Source organism: Erpetoichthys calabaricus, chromosome 12 (genome assembly GCF_900747795.2).
Source record: "Erpetoichthys calabaricus chromosome 12, fErpCal1.3, whole genome shotgun sequence".
Lineage (NCBI taxonomy): Eukaryota > Metazoa > Chordata > Cladistia > Polypteriformes > Polypteridae > Erpetoichthys > Erpetoichthys calabaricus.
The window spans coordinates 30,615,308-30,637,124 of record NC_041405.2 but is presented as its reverse complement, the minus strand read 5'-3'; the positions used below and the strand labels follow the sequence as shown (position 1 = coordinate 30,637,124).

General features: G+C 41.0%; 2 protein-coding genes across 3 annotated transcripts in view; both read right to left on the bottom strand.

Moving 5' to 3' along the window:
- Positions 1-21,817, bottom strand: part of triobpb (TRIO and F-actin binding protein b) — a 287,315-nt gene that overhangs the window by 207,179 nt on the left and 58,319 nt on the right. The window contains exons 9-13 of one of the 2 annotated variants that reach the window (XM_028815322.2): positions 20,543-20,702; positions 20,316-20,423; positions 20,025-20,111; positions 19,452-19,616; positions 16,569-17,675 (exon numbers count right to left, since the gene is read on the bottom strand). In XM_028815322.2, the coding sequence (XP_028671155.2) occupies positions 19,455-19,616; positions 20,025-20,111; positions 20,316-20,423; positions 20,543-20,702 (517 nt within the window). In that variant the 3' untranslated portion in view covers positions 16,569-17,675; positions 19,452-19,454. Of the gene's footprint in view, positions 1-16,568; positions 17,676-19,451; positions 19,617-20,024; positions 20,112-20,315; positions 20,424-20,542; positions 20,703-21,817 lie in introns of those variants that run through there. The other variant, XM_051934846.1, reaches the window with a different exon arrangement.
- ndufa6 (NADH:ubiquinone oxidoreductase subunit A6) lies at positions 1,171-6,402 on the bottom strand. Its single transcript, XM_028815323.2, has 3 exons — positions 6,234-6,402; positions 4,233-4,348; positions 1,171-1,387 (listed from the first exon to the last, which is right to left on the bottom strand). Exons 1-3 carry the CDS (start codon positions 6,364-6,366, stop codon positions 1,256-1,258), a joined length of 381 nt encoding a protein of 126 aa, XP_028671156.1. The 5' UTR covers positions 6,367-6,402; the 3' UTR covers positions 1,171-1,255.

Here is a 21,817-nt window from a genome sequence, read left to right as displayed (position 1 = left end):
AATTCATAGCACAGACCGGTGAACAAATTTATCATTATTAGTTTTTATTTTACTTTTCATGATGTCCCTCCCCTGACCGCACGTCTGTGCCCTGTAGTAGTGGGTTCATTGGCTAAGCTTGGTGCATGCATTTTGTCGACTGCCTCGATGAATCCTTTTTGGAATATGTAAGAAAGAAACATGTCACTAATCAAGGGGTAAATATATATTTTAAAAAAAGGGATATTCTGCCCTTTCAGATTGAGTTAATGGGATAGATTACACAATGGAAAATGTGTGAAAACAAAATTATTTGCCCTTGCTGGATCAAGTCACTATTAGGTAAGTGCATGTAATAAGTTGACCTCTGATTCTGTCCTGTTTCAAATTTTCAACTGTTTCCATTTGGATTGCTGTCTATAATATCACATTATCATTAAATATACAATATCATATGAAGATACAGTTTACATATAAATAATGGGTTTTGCTTTGACTGCTATCTGTGATGGAGTACCAGTATGTGCACATTTTAATCCACACCATTAGTTTTTATTCAAAACCTGAGGTCTCGTCTAGCTGCCAATAGTCCTGGGGCATTGAGATTTAAGTGGTGGCTTTGCCTTGCCTTGGTTTAATAGATGGGCGTGAGACTGATAGCCTGCTAAGGGTTGGTTCCCCCTCTGCCCCTAATACTGATGAGTAGGCACCAGCTATCTGTGACCCTGATCTTGGTAGGTGGATTAGAAAATGGATAGATGAATGTTGTCTTAAAGTGCTATGGGGTGTAATCAGTTTCTAAAGGATAACATTCAATCAAGTGAATTTCAGATGGTTTGGGGGGCTCAGATGGTATTAGGGCAAGTATAACAATTAACGTCTGAATCTCAACAACCAGTTTTGTAACAGCAGACTAATGAAGTATTCTTTCAATAATTGTTACCTTGCTCCTGTGCCTCATACTCTGGCTAAGCTATCCTTGGGGGTGAAGAAAGTAATGCCACTCACATTTAATTAGGGTCATGTGAAGCTGACAACTGTAAATTGGGAAAGACATTTGTTGCACATATAAGACCTCTTCCATCCTTTCAACATCAAGCTTACTTTATGTCAGGGTGAAAACAACAAAGTGTCAAGTTTTAAAACCGGCTCTTTGGAAACACAAGGCAGCAAAAGAACAAAAACCAGAGCCATTATCTACTAACTTTAATACAAGTTAAGTTCCAAGTGGACAGGATAAAGGTTTTTCAAAAGTAATTAGAAAACAACAGATCATTTAGGGGTCATGTCCAGAATAAAACTTAGATAAGAAGTCCTTGGGTCTGGATGTTTCTGTCTCACTGAAGTAGCGCATTATGTGTGTCCTCTGCTTCCAAACTTGAATGGTTTCTTCCAGTTCCATTTTGCCCTTTAAAAAGAAGGAAAAAAAGGTTAACCACAGCTACTGCACACCTCACAAAGTGTTTGAAGTTGTGTAAGATGACAGTAACTGAGTTATGTCAAATGCTTTTAGACCTGAAAACTAATTGCAGGGCTAAAAGTGGTTGTGTTTCATAATCCTGTTGATCACTAGGCGTAGTCCTGCTAGGCCTCAGCTAGAGGGTCATCTTACCTGACTGAAGGAGAAGAAAGCACCTGTTGATGTTAAATGTTCTCTGTTTTGGGGGTTTGTCCCCAACCTGAATAAAATACCCCCCCGCAACATTGTAGTATTCTATTACATTTGCACTCCAATTTTTTGTCAAGTGGTAGTTGATCTTCCAGCAGTTATTACTTGGTCTTTTCTTAGAGTCCCGAGTTAATGCCGCAAAACTTCAAAGTGAAGTAACCTCTGCTAACATGTTAAGAAGAGCTCTGTGAAATTAAACAAGTAGCCTCATTCTGAGATGAGATAAGTGAAAAAGAAGTTCAAGGTTCAGGATGAAAGATTATACTTTTTTGCTTTAAACGCATTCAAAGCAAAACTAAATTCTGCTAAACTTTGGTATTTAGAAGACTAAACAGCCACTTGTCTATTTGGGTTTATCAGAAACTACCTGTCCTTTTTTAAAAACAAATGATTGTTTGCATTAAACAGCTACAGTTCTGTGCAAATATTTGGAGCCCATTGGCCAAATTATATTTTTTCTGGACATTTAGAATAAAAAGCAAAACACAATGGCATTTTTTTGTTATACTGTATTAATCCCCGAGGGGAAATTCTCTTTTTCACATACGCCAAATTACTCTTGAGTTTTAGGGGTAGAGTGCAGGGTCAGCTATTTGTACAGGCCCCCTGGAGCAATTGCAGGTTAAGGGCCCACCGCAGTAGCATTTCTTCTGTCACAAGTCTTCGAGTTACCAGCTCAGCCACAGAGCCACCACTCCGGCCTGGATTTTAATGAAAAATAGAAATGTACAGTTTACATTTTTTAGCCCCTTTGCCAAAAAGTAGCCAGCTTGGAGTCTTTGAATTCTTTTTGTAAAGTTTTTCCCCTATTCTTCCTCACAGTTTGCTTCCTGCTGCGAGATATTCTTGGGCTGTTCTACATACACAGCATAAGGTCTACCCATAGATTCAAGACTGGCGACTGTGAGGGCCATTCCACAACCTCTACCTCGAGTTTCTTAAAAGTATTTCACAGTAAAGTTCAGAGTGTGCTTTGGATTGCTTTCAGGCAGGCAGTCAGAAATTGGGGGAAAAAAATGTATTTCTTCTACAAGAAGACATTATCCCCAAGAATGTGTTGATACTTACTAGAATCCATTCACCCTGTACAATATTTCCTGTGCCCACAACCCGTTCCACGGCTTTGTGGGCATCAATTAGTTTAATTTTCAGATCTTCAGCACAGCCCATGATTGTTGCGTGTTGCACAAAGAATGGATTAGACTCATCAGCTGACAATTCTTGACCAGACAAACACCGAGTGAGCTAGGCCAGGCCAGAATGATAGCATAAGGACTTTTGAGACTTCACAACTCAAACTTCTGCAAATGCAACATTTACTCTCTTTTTTAACATTTTTTCAGTTTCTTAAATAATTCATTAACTGTATATTAACATTTTCAGAAAAAATGCCATTTTGTTTAGTTTGCTTGCCGTAGAACTTTTTACTTCAAATGTCAACAAAATGTGTAATTTGACCAGGGGTGTCCAAACTTTTGCATGGAACGGGTTGTGGGCACATATTTATCAAATTCTTTTATAGCCTCTACCATGGGAAGGTTTATCCAGTTATCTCTTACGTTTCTCAATTTTAATGGCTTGAGGGTTGTTGTGCCATCTTAAAATGCTATACCAGAGTTGATCACCGCCTAGGGAGTCTTCACTGTAGCATTAGCACACGGTCTCCCTGCCATATGCACCTCCTCTCACAGTCTGACAGGCAAGTGGGCACAAAATGGAGGTGAATGTGTGCCCAGCAATGAGCTGGCCTTGCTGCACAAGTCTGGTTCCTGCCTGGCTCTCATTACTCCCTGACACCCTGAACAAAATCACATACCATTTCTCAGACCCTCTTAATGTAGTTCAAGATCACTGGTAGCTGGAGGCTGCTCCACAAGTACTGGACACAAGGCATGAACTGAGCTTGGACTGTGTGCCAGTCCATCACAGGAATGATTCACACACAGAGCTAAGTTGTAATTGCTAATTAACCCTAACCTGCACTTCCTTGGCGACACGGGGAGCCAAACTTATGCAGTCAAGAGGGGAATTTGCAAAGTCTGAAATTTAGACCCTGGAAGCTAGACTGTGCAGGAGCTTCCTACCTGACCATCTGCCCCAAAATAAAAACCAAAAGTAAATCACATTTAAAAGGTAGCCAAACTGCAGGAAAAACATAAACAAGCACATCTATCCGTATACTGAACACACTTAGTTTATTTCATACTCCAGCAGCATCAGACACAAGCTGGGAATCGGCTGTTCATGGGACACCAGCAATTTCACAAAAAAGCATCAACACGTTCAGAACACAATTCTTCCTTCTTATACTAAAGTAAGTCACACTATAGGAAGAAAGTTGACTTGGGTAACTCTAAATGAGCGGCTCCACAACGGCACTGACACTATATTACTGTTATCAGACAGAGTGTAATATAGTTTAAAGAATGTGGAGGCAACGGGCATTTAAAAAACATTTTTTACACTCAACACAAATAAATACCCAGGGTGGGCTGCGACCTTCCAGTATTCTTACAGCATCAGGTGATCATAATGGGGACATCAGCTGTATTAGCACAGTGTGGCTGCCCAGCACCAGACTCACCTTAATGACCAGCATATCGATGACCCTGGGGTCACTGATGTGGCGGCTCTTTTGAAACATTTCTCTCAGTTTGCTCCGTCCCTGCTTCACAGTGATGTCCAACTGGTAAGTGTGAACTAAGGAAGTAAAAAAATATATCTATTAAAGAAAAAATCAGTCCAAGATATCATTATTTTGGCTGATAACAACACAACTGGATGGCTTGTCTGGTGATGGCCAATTTTATGGTGAAAGATGGAACACACCTCGTGTAATGGGGTCCACAACTGAAAATCATGCTGCCAAAAAGGGGACCATGGATGGCATTACATTTAATTCAAAGCCATACAATAACAAGCACTATTTCCAAAAAAAAAAAAAAAATTAATAAGTTACAATGCACTTGAGTTCATGTACCTTTCAGTCATTTTGTTACAGCTCACATCTCAATTGTACAAATGTGCACTGCTTTGATAAATGTTTTCTGACATGTGTGGTGTTATGTGGAAATAAAAGGTTTTATTTTTTTTTTTTGTTTTTTTAATATGTTAGCACTGCTGCCTCAGTATGTGAGTTCAAATTCAGTCTAACAAGTGTGGACGTTCCCTTCTGGATTTTCTCATGTACTCAAATTTCCTTCTACCCTAGGGAACACTCTGTCAGCCAGTCCACGAAGAAAGGTGACTCATGCACTTCATACGAAACATAGCCTTCCAGGTCACTCAGCCAAGGGTGCTGTCACCTTTTTTTTTTTCCCCCCAATCTTAATGGCATGCATGGTTGTCTTTTGCACTTGGTGTGTACAATTTGCATTTGCAGTGAAAATGATAAATTGCCCTGTGCAATGTGCTTCACTATCAGCAGATGTTGCCTCGGTCCTCTCCCTCCAGCCTGCCGTAAGAAGGATCCAAAACGTAATTACATGATGGAGGTAGCCTGCACCTCTCAATTCTTTGTCGTGTAGGACTTTCTTTTGCACTTGGATTGAATGACTGGCATCTGTCCTGAAAATGATCAGTTGGAGTGTGCAAAATGTTTCACTTGTTATGTGCATATATATACATATATATATATATATATATATACATATATATATATATATATATATATATATACACACACACACACACACACACACACACATACAATGAGAGAGAAACAGAGAGAGATTCCAAAAAATGTTCAGTTAATCAGACTGGTTAAGGTAAACCAAGCTGGTTTTAGGTTTGTGCACAAGCAAATCTTGTGAAGGACTGGCATCCACAATAGGTGTGCATTTGACCCAAGGCACCAACCAACAATGGATGATGAACCAGGCCACTGCAAGACACACACAATGCAGATGTCCACACTCATTCATATATATTAACCCTGTTTAGAGTCACCAAATAATCTAATATGGACGTCTCTGAGATATGGTGGGCAAACTAGCACACCCAGTCAAAAACCTCCATAGACGTGTGTCTATAGAGCGTTCGACGGTACAGATCAACTACAGCTGCTAAAATATCTAAGCATCTTTTGGAAAGTTCTGCATTGATAGCAAAACACGAGTAAAATTCCGCAGAATGAAGACAGGTACGGCATGTAGCGACATGGTACACGATTACAAAACACTTGCAGCCAAAGACAGGAACTGAACCCGAATATATTGCCTTTTTTAAACTGGTACAAGTATATGCACTGCACCACATTAACAGGGCATCGCGCTAGTTTTCGGCCATTTGTGTTCCTGTGACACTTTATTCAGCGCTGTAGCACCTGCACGATATTTTCTGTACGAAAAGCAGTCTACATTAGACTTGACTATGAAAGTCGCTCCATACAATAAAACCTAAAAGCATATAAAATTACTTCTGACCAAAACATCCACACATATTTAAACAACGAGCCATATCTAAAGCTGTCATTTGTCTCATTAAGCCTTAAAACAGCAAGCGTTTGCTCAGAGACTGACGACCTTGACCCGCCTTCCCAATCGTGTATGACTCTCCGCTCGTCATTTCTCCAAATGCTCCTTACCAGTATTGGGAATCTCTCGATACCAGGCGCGGTACAGCTCCCTTACTCGTCGTTTGGCCTCATCCAGATCACGACTGAAAATTGGCTTCACCATCTGCGAACCGGCCCGACCAGCCGCAGTCAACGTCGCCATGATTGCTGCAGGCGGGACTACGCAGACGGTGTCATAATTGGAAACGAGCGCGCAGCTTCGACTACGGTTGGATAATTCAACGTCACTCAATTTGGCCCCGCCCTTAGCCTGAAGTTATTGGTCAGATTAATGTCAATTTCAATTGTTTAAACAAACTTTATTAGCAGTGCCGATAAGAGACATGGGTCATGTTGAAATGATTTAGTTTTCAAACTACACTGTCAAATGTTCATAGCGAAACGGAAATAATGTTTTTAAATTTTGGTATTAAAAAAATGAAAACTAACATATTACTTCAAGATAGTATTAATATCGCCCAGGTTCTAAGGATTTTCCAACTAACGGTTTAACAGACCAACACAGCGACAGGTAGGCAGAAATGTGCGCCCTCTCAATAGGTACTCCTTTCTTTTTCACCTTGCGGGCTTTTTGCATACAGATTTCGCGTTCTCCATATGTTGTTTGTTGATTGCTGGCAAATGATGTTTTACCCAAACGTATAAAGTGCCTTGGCAAACGAAAATTGGTGTCTCAACTTGAGAGGGAATGAACACGATCACTCTGACGTGGACCTGCTCACCTAGCGCTAAGGTGAAGGACTGGCGACGGTGCTCTGAAAAGGTTTATATCAAATTATTATCCTTAATTTATTGTCCAAATACAAACCGTTTTTAGATTATTAATGGTTTAACCATCGCGGATCCAAGCCTGGTGCTGAACGGGACTTTGATGGGAGTCAGTCGCGTTTCACCACCTTACTTTTGCCTGCTCTCAAGAACGGACACTTCGGGATTAAACATCACGCACGTTTTGCCCGGCGGGTACTCGAGTCGAATCAACGGACATAAGGATTGGGCTTTGAAATCCGGTTGGGGCACAGGACTGGGGAGGCAGATGAACAATAAAAATGTTTTTTTTAGAGTTACTGCTACATATTTACATCCCACGTCAAATATTATAAATTATTTATAAAGTTGCAACATGTGGTAAGTTTTGCCCACATTTACGTATTTAAAACTTGGAGAATAGGAAGAAATACCCAAATATAAGGAACGAAGTCGCAGTACTGGCATTGGAACGTCCCGGGTCCTCCCTGCGTGGAATTTGCATTTTCTCTAAGTGTGTGCGTGGGTTTCTTCCCGCTTTAAAAGACTTGCATATTAGGTTCATTGGCCCAAGTGTGTGTGTTTACCCTTTGCGGTGGACTGGTCCCCTGCCCGGGTTTGGTCCTACTTGCGCTCTATACTAGGTGGAACAGATCTTGTCACTTACCGAGCGGCGCGCATGCGTATTGAAAGCGTACTTTATTGTACACTTTACAGTGCAGTCCGATCTGTTCTACGCATGCGTAAACAATTGTATGGCTATCCGGGTAGCGGCAGGCTCCAGAATTCCCCTGTGACCGAGGTCTGGGTTGAGCGGGTAGAAAATGTCATGATTTGGATACCGTCAAGTTGATACGGCGTCAACGATATTTAAATGACAGAAAAATGTGTTTTTTTTTTAGTATGTCTACTTATTGTAAAATAAGCACATTATTGTAACGGGTGTAGCGTGAGAATTACAGTACATTTCCTTAGACATATGTTGCATCCAGTTTATCACCCTTAACCCCTGAATCCAAATGGACTCATTATGCAATTAAATATTATTGATTCGCTGAATTTGACATTCTTCATCATCATCTTTTTCACACTTTTGTGTGGGGTCGATGTGCTTAACCAACCTTCTCCAAACAGCTCGGTCCTGCATCTCCTCCTCAGTTGAGCTCTTTTCCTTCAGATCTTCCTTTACTTTATCCACCCACTTCCGCGTTGGCCTCCCTCTCTTCCACAGAATTCGAAAGGCACTCGCCGAATTATTAAAACGCGTGACACACCTAAGCCATTCTTAGTATAAATACTACACAGTAAGCATCTTTTTAAGTGATGCGATTTATTCCTCCATATGAACCTAAAATGGATTCATCAGCTCCGTTGGACCATACAGAGGGCACAGAAACAGGTAATGCCGGGTCAGCAAATCGAGATATGCCACTGTCGTGGCCAGAAGTCCCTGGCCCAGCTGCGTGAGGTCTCTTTGTAATTACTGTACCTATTAATAATAAAGTCTAGCAGAGAAAGTCTCCTCAGTTCTCTCCTTATTATTTTTATAAAAGGCATTTTACCAACTGTTAAAGTCACTGGTATGGGTAATATTAGGACCAATAGCCGCCTGTGTCTCGGTAGTGTTATTTTATGGCTCGTGTGATATACTGCTAGTATTAGTTCATGCCAGTAGATGGTGCTGTTTGTTTCGTGTATAATTACAATAGGTTTTTTTCACTTGACTTTTGTTCTTGTTGATTATTGTTGTTTTGGCGCAAAATTGTAATATACAGTACTGAGTTCAGAAAATAAACAGAGTCTTAATCCAGGATATTCATCTGGGTGGAAAGTCACTACAATACATAATAGCTCTGAACGGTGTAAAATCCATCGGCAACACTCCGGCGCTCGCCTTCACGTGCAGAGCCCATCTGGGACCCCCCCCCCCCCCCCCCCCAATGTTATCTTTGGGATGCGGGGACAGTGAGCGTCGTGTTACTTAAACAAACCGCCCAACCGCGGCTGCAATGGCGAAATGGACAAAGGGGCCAGGCAGGCGCAGTACGAACGAGTGCGTGCGGACGGACGGATCTCTGTACCTTTCTATTCTGCGATGGGCTGGCGCCATCTACTGGTGTGGTTACTTATTATTGGGGGGGTAACCCCGGAAAAAAGAATAAGGAGGTTAGAACAGTGGCTCCCAAACTCGGTCCTGGGGACCCCCTGGAGCTGCAGGTGTTTGTTTCAACCAGCACTTCTTAATTGGACTCTTAGCCTGATTAAGTGAGCTGTTATTTCCCAGTTTCCGTGTTTCGGGGTAAATAAAGAAATTACAAAAGTATTTATTTATTTATTGTTCTTTATTTCGCCTTATACAATTTCTTGTATTAGGAATTTGTTAGTTTTCGCATACCCCTTGGGGTCTGAGCGCAGGGTCAGCCATTGTACAGCGTCCCTGGAGCAAAAACAGGTTATGGGTCTTGCTCAAGGGCCCAGCAGAGAAGGAGCTCTTTTCGAACCAGCAACCTTCGAGCTACCAGCGTAAAGTATATACTGTTTTTGTTTACTTTTTAGTTAGGCTCATCCTGATTTCCATTCTGCCTTTCCATTATTGAGTAAGTTGTGGGTCTAACGCTGCATCCGCAGCTTATCTTTATATAGTGCAGGCTTACGTAAGAGTCCCGCCGCTAGTGCTAGAAGTGCTGCGCTGAATCTCATTGTACTTTGTACACATGGCGTTAACTGGGTTGTGTTGATTCGCCCCGCCCTCCTACCAGAGAGAATGTAAATCTTCAAGATCAGCAGGCGCCCTGAAATTAAAACGTGTGCACGCGCGTTACTGCGGCTCGCTCCCGTATCAACTGCATGATTATGGATCTGAACTCAGAAGACAGACGAAATTTTTTTTTTTTTTTTTACTTTTGGCTGGCAGTATTATTTTTTTTATCCAATGGGAGCATAGGGAAATATTAAGTTGACAGGAGGTAAAATGAAAAGACTCGGTGGCCAACATTAAAGGTTTAATCCAAAAAAAGAAAGCAAGTAGTAAAACAACCCATCACGTTTCGGTTTCTTTTTCTCCACACCTTCTCTATCCCGACCTAGTGGCTCAAGGGCATAACACACCAGTGAAATGGTCACAAAGTATCACTAGCGTCATCCCCACCTTGAGGATCTGATGTTCAGGGCCTTAACCACTACGCCACATCGCCCGACTAAATCCTTTTATCCTCTGAGACATTCGCTCCAAGACACAATCAGGAATCGAACACACGCCGCCGAGGGTCGCGATCGCCGGTTCGACCGCTATGTTTACTCCAGCAAACAAATAAAAACTTTAAAGGACTTGTACATCCTTTACCCCGGGGGTCTTAAACAATAACCTTAAGGTCAATAAATTAGGTCCCTGATGTTAAGTCACTATTTTTGGGCTAAAATGATAACAGAAATGTGAAACCTACTTATATACCTATTCTTAATTATTGTGAACCAGCTAAGTGGCGTCCGCTTTTTGAACAAGAGCCTACCTCGGTGGTTTAGAGCAGTAGCGGCGCCAGAATTTTATAAATGGGTGGGAGTTAACTTGTCACGAGTGGGCCTAATGTTGTTTTTATTATTATGAAATATACAATAATTTTTTAAAAATGAACGTTCAGTATTCCAACGTAAACTGAACCATCAGGTGTTTTTCGCCCTTCCAGTTTGAATGATTTTTGTTAACACCAATTTAAATCTACTTACAAATGCTGAAAATAAACGGACTGCCTACCGCTTGATGACGCGTACAAAACACCAGCCAATCGCAAGGCTCAAGTGACCTCCGCTATCCTTTATTTATTTATTTATGACCAGGCGCGTCATGTAACAACAGACACACGGGCGGCCCTTGTAATTGGTGTCTTTACAAAATCTGTTACCATGTTCATCATTATTTATGGAATCTGCCATGGACCTTCTAAATAAATAAAAGTTATTTCTGGAACCTCCATGTGGATGGCTCTTTTGAGAGCCAGAAATGATTCTGCGATGCACTTTGGCACCTGTACCTGTTGTACTAATGAGCCACAAATCTGCTTACGTTACTGGCTGTAACAAAAGTTGGGGACTTCAGCAGCACTGCTGCGTTCTTACCTGCATTGTGGATTTGGAGGAAATGACTGCAACACTAACTGCTTCTTATTCAGAATCTTTGTGTTCTTCCACCATTTTAATGTCCACCTGTAGAATGAGCTTCGTTAAGTTCCCGAGTCACACTGGACGCTATCAGCAAGTGCCTGCACTTTAGCCACAGACTGATTCACTTGCTACTCCATTTTGCATGAGAGTTACTGTTTCACAGAACACAACAAATCCAAACAATTCAAGGGACTATACTTAGATGACACGGAGGGACAAAAGGCTTCAGGTAGTCTTGTCATCTGCATAACCAAAATTAAACCAGCGCTGTGAGCCCATTAGAGCCACATTAAGAGGTATACCCGGTCAGCACAGATCCTACAAACAAGGCAGGACTTGAGGAACCAGTGTTATAATGGAAGAATCAGGAGCGGCTCTGATTTGTAATGAAACACCATGTGAGTGCAGACTTGGGTGTACTTGGGCAGCATAAACCTGGGCGGGAGGATATGACGACTAACAAACGTAAAGCATCATGAAGAATAATTAGGTGAATTCCAACCATATCTATGGCTGAATAAATACACAAATATCGACTTTAGGGTTAATATTATCGATGCCCATTCAAGAGGCCTGGTTGGAACTGAAAAAGCCATTCAATCCAAACTCTTGGCCTAACTCTGGTTCATCAGGACAGTGGGAAAGAGTCACTTGACGAGACATTTGGCACATAATTTACAGTCTGCACGTCCGTGTTTTCACAGACCCCCTCTTTGCTCCTGTGTGAACAAATCTTTCGGTGTTGTCTCAGATCATCTTCTTTTAGATTTCTTCACACTCTCCCCATCTGTTCCAGAAGCAGTTATATCATTTCAGCTACTATCACTCCAAAACTTTGACTGGCATCCCACCAGCAAACCCTCAGACTTGGCCTCTTTGGCTCTCCTGAAACGCTCCACATCGCACACCAGCAGCTTATCCAGCTCTATAAGTCAGAAGCTGGGTGCAGGTTGCTCCATGATGCAGTCTTCTCTTCCCAGTGTTCTTCAGTCTCCTCCATTTGCTAGCTGACTGCTGCCCTGCCTGTTTTTTTAATTAACATCAAGCACTCCTCAATGCTGGGAGGGTCGATATATGGGGTGGTATTTCGTTGGTTTTCCCTTTTTTCTGAAGAAACAATTAAAGTTTCTGACTCGATTTCAGGTAATCTTTAATAAAAATGTTTCCTATTAAAAAAAAAAAAAAAAGTGTCTTGCACAGCATGCATCACTTCAAACTAGCATCACATCCAGAGGTTGCTCTCGCATTGCACCTAATCTTGTTGGGATAGTCACTGGCACCCCATGGACTTAGATTGGGTAAGTCAGTTAAAGAATGGATTGATATTTAACTTAACAAACACTCTACTGTTGGCTTACATTGTGCCACAGCTATAAAACTACTTAAGTTCTACTATCTTGTCATTTTTTTAAAAGTTTTATTCTATTTGCTTGATTGCAGGCAGGTCCTGTGACCACCAAACACACCTCATAATCATCACCAAGACCTCTGCTTCTTTCACTAACAACTTTCATACGCAGGTGTTGGGTTTGCAGAGTCGACAGAAACCCAAACACAAAGAATTAATGGTGTCCCACCACTGCATTACACTGTTTTGTACCTTCTGGGGAGTCAAACATGATGGGGGTGTCCATACTGAAAGTGTCCTACACACCTTACTGTCTCCTCGAAGAGGACTCCGAGGAAACTCGGTCAAAGAAAGGAAAAGACTCGGGCCTACAAAAAGCATCTCAATTCATATTTTGGGGGTTTGGTTTTGACAGCATCAAGTGTGCTTTGCTGCGTAGAAGGAGAAACCGTAAGTGAAGAAATTAGTATGCAAGTGGGCAAAATAAACAAAGCCCCTTGTTCTACAAAGACAAGCTCAGAAACGGAATTCTAAATTCTTTCAACTGATTTGTGAACACTGAGACGGTATTACAGCCCGGTTAACCATCTTGGGTGGAAGAGTTTATTTGCTTGTGAAAACTCTACCTGACATAAGAATACGAGGTGTGATCAAAAAGTACGGTGAATGTTGATGCAGAGCACCAGCCAAGAGCAACACAAACCAATTCAATGCAGGGTCTGACATGGCCACCCTGGAGCCGAGTTTGTGACGACTTTCAACTTCTTTAAAACTGTCATTCGTTTGTGAGCCACTGTTGAGTTCAAGTGTGTTTTTCAAGTCTGTCGTTAATAACGGCTATCGAGCAACACATTATGTGGTATAGCGGGTCCGCGGCTTCCAATAAAAAAGGCCGGGTTTTAAATCTGTATAGCCTTACCGTGCTCCATGGGCGCGATTGCACAACCGCGGGGAGTTAATGGGGTAGTGGGAGCGAGTCGCACCTGTACAAGTGGGTGCGGTCGTTCTCGATTGCCTCATTGGCCTCCTGCGGTGTGTGATTGAGGCGCGCGGGGGGTGCATATATACGGGTCGACAGCTGGATGGGGAGAGAAAAAAGGAGGTTAATGGACAGTAAAGAGCAGTCTTAGTGGGAGGATCTGGCCTCCTGAAAAGAGGAAGCCGAACGAGCTGCAAAGGAGTGTTAGGTTGTGGCGCTCTGGGCGCTAGTTCGCCCCACTGAAAGCTCAAGTGAGTGGGGTAAGCAGGGTAGGTGTCCTCCTGAGGGATCTGAGGAGCGACTGCGGGAGCACAAAAGATGAAGGGAGGAGAGCCGACCTCAGATGGTCTGGCAGTGACGTCCATAAGGAGGCCAAGACGGAGGTTGGCAGAAGGAGGTCGTGGCTGTGGGGTCTCCGCCGGCTGATGCAGCAATGGGTGAGCCAGGGAGAAAGAGAGACTGAGGTGGGCCGGAGAGTAGAGAGAGAGACTGCATTTTAATCTCAGATTTTAAAGGATTTATTTATTTGATTTTTATCCCCCTGGACACTTGTTTTGATGGATTTAATTATTGAAGAAACTGTGGCACTGCACTTTTGTTTGAACACCTTTTGTTTTTGACTTTATGTATAATAAAAGCACTTATGCACTTTTTGTGAAATATCCCCTGGCTTTATGTGCAATTTGTCCTCGTATGTCAGCTCATCTCGGTGACATTACCTACGGTGTTGGGTTCAGGGCTCCCGGATGGACAATGGGAGCATGGAGAGAACCTGCATCGTCACACATTAACATGAAATTTTGTTTCAAATTGCAAAAAGCTCAGGAAACCAATCAGATGTTAACATCGATTTATGGTGACACTGCACTGACAGTTAAGACTGTTTACTAGTGGTTTGATCGATTTCGTAATAGAATAGAAAAGATCAGGCCGTCCATCAACATCAATAACCGAGGAAAATGTTGAAACGGTTTCATTCTAACCCTAACCCTTGTCACACATCCCTTCTAGTATGACAATTTCTGTTGAATAAAAACATTACGCTATGTCCGCATCCACCTTATTCGCCAGATCTGGCACCGTGTGACTTCTGGCTGTTCCCTAAATTGAAAATGACCATGAAAGGCAAACGATTTCAATCCACTGAGCGCTCTCAAAATAAAACTTCCAGAACTGCTTCACAAAGTGGCAGGAGCGTTGGGATAAGTGCATTCGAAGTGGAGGAGAGTATTTGGAGGGTGACTAGTAGTTGTAAATCTTTTACTGCAATAAAAGTTTCTTTTTTAAAACATTCACCATATTTTTTGATCACACCTCGTATATGCAGATAAACTTAATTAAAGAAAGAAGACTTTCTTGTTTTTCATAAACGTATCTCCCCTCCCTGAGGCACCCCGGCCAAGTAATTTACTAAATTCCACCAATGGCACGGTGCACCAATTGAAAATAAGGAGGTAGTGATTCGGCGACTCAAGTCTGCAGGAGGTGCATTTTGACAAATAAATGAGAGTATCGGATGGCAGGTGAGGATGTGACCATATACAAGTATCTTGGTAGGATTGTTAGTATTCAAGAAGGACATGCAGCACTGGGATCAAATCCAGGACTGAGTGAGACAGGAATGCGTTCCTGAAAACGTAACCACTTTCTTGCTACTAACATCTTAACCAGTAGTTTCACATGTGCCCAGTTCATGATTATGTTTTCTCCATTCTTCTGTATGGTTAGAATAGCGGACATTAACACCAACGATGTATAAACATGTGGTTTCACGGAAGGAAGTTGAAAATGTCATGAACAGTTTGCAAATGCAATGAAGAGATCCTTGAAGGAATGCATAGTAAGCCCCTGGAAGTCATGAACGCCACCAAGCACAACAATATTTTGGTCATATGATGTGCAAATTATTAAGCAGAAAACAATACAAAGAATGAGAAGACCTGGAAGGCAGCAAACATCTTGGCTTGGCAATCTCCAAGAATGGTTCAAGAAGACAACTAGGTCCATATTTTTGTTCAGATGTTTCCATAGTTGAATAAGCACTTCATTATCAAACATGGCATTAGATGGAAGAAAACTGGATGGTACCCACAAACACTGTGGGTGCTTCAGGGTGAGGTTTGGAAATGGCAGGGCAAACTTTGACAGACCTACATTTTGACATTAGTATTAAGAGTTAAAGATGTTAAGATTTGCACTGGGTGTGACGAAGATGGATAGAATTAGAAATGAGGACATTAGAGGGTCAGCTCTAGTTGGACAGTTGGGAGACAAAGTCAGAGAGGCGAGATTGTGTTGGTTTGGACAGGTGTAGAGGAGAGATGCTGGGTACATTGGGAAAAGGATGCTAAGGACAGAGCTGCCAGGGAAGAGGAAAAGAAGAAGGCCTAAGAGAAGGTTTATGGATGTGGTTGACAGCGGACATACAGGTGATGGGTGTGACAGAGCAAAATGACAAGGACAGGAAGATATGGAGAAAGATGATCCGCTGTGGAAACCCCTAACAGGAGCAGCCGAAAGAAAAAGAAGATTAAACAAGGTGGCAATCAGCGAGTAGTGAAACACAAAACCAGATTTTCAAGATGTGCTATTCAAGTAGAAGTGTCATAAGGACGCTTGAGGAAATTTGGCAAGTTGAAGACAGAAAACAAAGAAAAATGGTAGTGTTAACAATTAATAAAGCAGTTATAGACTCTGCTCAATGCAGACTGCTCTGACCCGATTAGAGGGGTGTAACTTATGGAGTGATAAATGGATTCTCCGGCTTTAGAAGTCAGTTCAATGAAGGCTTTAGGACAGCAGTCAAGAGAGTTATCTGTATGAGATAATAAGACAGCGGATGGACTGAATGGTCTCGCTGTATGTTCTAATGCCATGCAATCCTTTACGTAATGTTATGTATTCCTTTAGTAAACTTTACTAATTTAGAAATCTCTTAATTATAAAAAAAATTCACATCTTATTTTTTTCCTGAACCTCTGCCAGTTACAATCTACCACATAATGTGCCACTAACACATCAGGTTATGTAAGGGAAGCAAAAGATGATAATCAAATAACATTTTTTTATTTAGTAATTGAAATATTTTAATCAAATTCATAAAAATAACCAATTTAGATAAACACATTTATTGATTGAAAATTTTTACAAAAACTAACACTCTGGTCATAAGTAAAAATCAGACTGTTTACATGACACATCTGTAAAATACAGTCAAAAACATTGGCTCATAAAAAGCACTGTGCTGAGGCAACAAGACAGGCCTGGGATAGAGAAAAATGTGTGCACGCTGTGTGTTATAAAACAAAGCTGTCCCTCTGCCACTACGAGGGCCTGAACATAAGGCAGCGAAAGATCTGCGATCTGCACATGTCAAAGCTAACGAGATAATAAAAGAAGGGACACGTTATCACCCAGCAAAGAGAGAACAGCGGTTTGAGGTTTGGATTTAAGTAATAGGAAAGGCTGGTGCGATGCTGCCACCAAGACACAGCTTTAATAACAGATTAAAGATGGCATTCACAGATTTAGACATTTAAGAAAACAGCAACAGCTTTTTCAGAGTCCAGTGTGAATAAGGCCTGATCTTACTGGAAGTCCTGCGATAATAAGAGACAGTCTTAAGCCATTTTTTGTTAACCATTTTCTTCCAGGAACAGTGCTTTTGCTTAAAGTGTGTTTAGGCCACATACATATATTGGACATTTTCTGTTTTAATTTAGTAATCTTAATGCAGGTCCACTTTTGTTCACAGGTCCTTATTTTATTTTACCGCCAAACATTTACAGGACAGGATAGTCCCTTGATAATTAACCAGAAGGAAGTCCTGAGGCTCACCTTAACCTGCTTTTTATATATGATGCACAGTATTTAAAAGAAGAAGAAGAAAAAATTCAAATTAAAAACAAAGCAAAAATAAACTGTTTTGAATAATCCAATATCAAAATATGTAAGGAATCTAAACAAACTGAAATTTATACAGTAGATCACAAAATGTGTACTAAGAAATAATCTTAAAAAACAAAGACATAAAAGCTGCAAATAAAATCAAAACAAAAAACCGAGTGAGATAAAAAATAAATACATGAGAAGAGTGCAGCCATAACACAGAAGCCAGTGTTCAGCCCAGCTGACCTCCGATCCCAAGGCTGACGGTTTAAGGCACCGTTTACATTTTCTTGAACTGCTTAAAAGAAGATATGATAGTGTCCTCAAAGTGCTGTTGATACAACAAAATAACAAGCAAACAAATCAATTGAATATTTTAGCAAACAAAAAGCCCAAACGAGTAACGGTCAGTCATCTTTAATCTACAACATATTTTTACTTTGGTTTTTAACTAGCAGTGAGAAGGCAATGTCAATGATGTTTATATAAAAAAAAAAGAATAAAAATTGTATTCCCTACACCCCCACTCCCTCTGCCAAACCCATTTTTATTTACTATCAAATTCTGGAACAACTAACAGCTACAGTGTACTCCAATGAGGTCTTTATTTATATGACTTTGCATGGATTCAAACAACAAAATATCCTTACGTCACAAAAAAAAAAAAAAAAAAAATCTGATTTATAAAACCTGGCATACGTACATTTGTACACAATTTACAGTACCTACATAAATCACAATCACCATTGAAATACCCACACGTGATGACACCTCTAACTCTGCCCAGCTGCCACCCTGAAACTACCATACACAGACTACTCTCATCAGCCTCATACATATGAAATCGTGATGCGGCTTCATTGGTTGCTAGAGCAGCCTCCCTCCTGGCACATCTTGCTGCACTCTGCAATTAAATGGGCCAAGATTGGGCACAATATTGTGGCGCCTTTCCTCTGTGCTGGGATGAAAAGACATTAGGTGCCACTGTCCGGGCAGGTACCCATTATCACCCGGCACATGTAATGGCAAGATCAGGCACAATATTGTACCACCTTTCCTCTGTGCTGGGGTGAAAAGGCATAAGGTGTCATTGTCTGAGCGGGTAACCATTATCACCTGGCACATGTAATGACATGACTGCTGTTACAATGAATAGTATAAGCCATATGAAAAATGGAGGGTTCAGCCAGTTACCTTGCCAACATGCCAACCACCATGTACAGCATCATCTGCCAACAAATCATCGATGACCCAGGCTACCAAGCCATGACATCTCTCGGTGTTAGTTTGGCATCACAGAGGACTTGTGCATTAATCAAATGTCAAATGCTTACAGTTAGCAAAAGGCGTGTCATTCTTGCTTGATGCCCTTATTTCAATACGAGTGAAGCAAAATGTGCCAGTTTCAAAAGGAAAATTGCACCCTGCTGCAAATTGTCTTTTAATGTCGGCAAAATCCTCTTATGTTTTATGTATGTATAACCACACCAAACGAAAACTGAGTGTGGCTCCTTGTCGGTCAGTTAAAGGCTTCCAGCTCAGTGGGCATGATGGAGTGAACCTTGGTTGTGATATTGCTGACATTTCTGGCAGTTTCCTGAGAAGTAACAACAGGCAGGCTATATAAACTGATACAACCCCAAAAAAATTCTTCAGTGCAAATACAAAGAATTAGCTCTCTTAACTAAAATACAGTCTGAACATACGGATTATCAATTCTGAGGTGAAATTTCTTTTACGTCAACGCATACTCTAATAATAGGTTAGTAGTATTATCTACTTTGCATGCGAGACGTCATTTATCTGACTTGGCTGCATTTTCCTACTTTACTGAGGGTGTTATCATTTGCCAGTTTCTCCGATATGTTGCAAAGGAATGGGTCAGAACTGCTGCAATTATACAATTGTTCTCCCATCAGGCTTTCCTTTATAAATCCGGACGTTTAGGTAGAAAGTTACACATGCATATTTCGAGCCTCTTGTTGTGCATACACAAGTTTTATAAACCTGACACCGGGTGCGCTTGAACCTGCGTGTCACATGACATATGAGGTAAGGGCATTCATGAAGCCTCCCTAGCGCAGTTAGAAAGTATAGAAGTACTCACCACTTAGTCTCCAATGCTGTTTCCTAATGCCTGTCCTTCTTGCAAGGCCGCCATGGCCAGCCTCAAATGCTCCCGCAGCTGGCTGATTTCTCTCTCACTCCTTGCTTTCATGTTGCTCAGTTCCATGTAAACATCCTTGTATCGGTCAGATGAATACTTCTTATCCTAGAAGGAGGAGGGAAGTTACATTGTTTGAGAAGTCTTTCCTCCATGACACTTTGCCTGATACATAGTTTAAACCTCTTAACCAAAAAAAATATTTTTGTTTTGTTTGCATAGAAAGGATATGAAGTAGCCAGGAAGTTTCTTTATTGATTTCTTTTGACATCCAGTTCTGTCTAAGATCTTAAACTTTGTCATTTGGCTCTTTGCTTAATTCCTGTCTTTAAAGCCCTTTTGCTTCTCCCTCAACTATTATCTTGCTCTACCCCTTTGACTTTGGTTTTTGTTTAGTGGTCCTTCTCTCAAAAATTATCCTTTTAAACCAGCTTTGCCATTTTGCTCATAATGGTGATATGCCGCAAGTAGATCCACAATTTCAAAAAGAAGCTACTTCCCAACAACGCACGTTACCTTTTGCAGTGTCTCTAGTTCATCTCGTAGACAGGTGATCTCTTTCTGAAGATACGAAACTTCGTTCTCCTTTACTCGAAGAAGAACCTACAAAAAGGAAACTGCAATTATACGCCACATTTCTTTCACAAGCTCCAACATATACCTTTCTCAAATGCTTAAATATTTCAAACCATTATTGATCAAGTAAATGTTTATCACTGTGTGGTATATTCTACAATTTTTACTGAGTACGCTGCAGTCACATTGTATAAATGTCAAGCCACCTTAACATTCACAACTTGCACTTACTTGAAGTTCACAGGAGTTCAGTGTCCGATTCCCGGCATCTCCTGATCCCTGATTATTGACAAATGTCCGCAACCGACTGATCTCTTCTGACATCCGGCTTTGCAAATCCTGGAGATGAAATATAATTCACACATAAAAAGTGTAATGTTTCAAGTTGCAGCTTCCTCGTTTACTTTTCTCTCAGCTGGTCTCTCCTATATCCCATTAGTCTTTGTGTGCACACAGACCTGGTTTTGCTTGCGCGCTTCCTCCAGAGCCCTTTGCAGATGACTATGTTCCCTCTCTCGTTCCCCTGCTGTCTGGATCAGCTTATTGACCTCCAGGCACTTATGTGAATAGCGCTCCGAAAGACTATCCAAATCACGCTTCAGTGATTCCATATCTGTCCTGAGGAAAAAGTCCATGAATCCAGTTCAGTTAAGTCATAGTTTCAAAGCTTGTTATATAAACAAAGTCTCTGTATTCTGAAGAAAACATTTTATGCTGTATGTGAACGAATCCAGAAATTTGTAAATGATTCCAATTAAACTGGCTATGATTTCAGAATCCACACCCCATCTCTTTCAAATTGTGCCACATACTATGATAAAAAGCAAGACATACATTTGAGTAAACAATGCTATTTCTTGATGCTCATCAATCTCGGCAGACAAAGTGAAATCTAACCCAAGCTACACATTAAAGTCTTTCAGAGGGGAGCCTTGACAGACAAATAGACTCGCTCTTTATCCCAATAACTGATTCTGTTCAATTTTGTGCTTAATTTTGAATCTACCCCAGTCTTTTTCATATCTGTTTTACACTTATGCAACAGTATCTACTGTACCATTGTATGTGTGTCATGGACCACAACTGAGAATTTCAAGTGTCACTGTGGAGACCACCAAGATATCTGAAATCCATTTCCACAATTTAAAATGTGAGTGCTGGTATTTTCTTATCAGGTGCAATTTAGTTTATTTCTGCCTAAGGAATAGGTTTTCAACTTTACTTTGCAGAAGAACAAAACCAGAACAATAAAGCACAACTATGAATATTTTAATATATACATTGCTCTTCATAATGTTTGAGACAAAGACAAAATTTTCCTCGATTTTTCCATGGGGAGACCAAGTAGAAAAAGCATTGTCATTTTTAAACGGTGTGACCAGAATGTATGCATGTCTCTCTATTATAAAAGAAAATCTTGAGACGAGACGAGACAAGAGTATTGCCAAGAGATTTTTTCAAGTCCCACCCTCCTCTCAACCATTCCTGGTTAACGGCCCACTTCCACCTTCCTCTCATCTCTCATTTGTGTGAATGCTTTTGTCAGACACAGTTCCTGCACTGTCAGCTCTTATAAATTTTTACGTTTTTCTCACTACAAGTTCCCATTAAAAGACGACTTATTATGTCCAAATCTTATTGAAGAATTTCATCCCGAAGGGTTATCAAGAGAAGAAATGAGTACACAAGCAAACCTAGCACCGAGAAACAAAGTGAAACAAATTAACATGAAA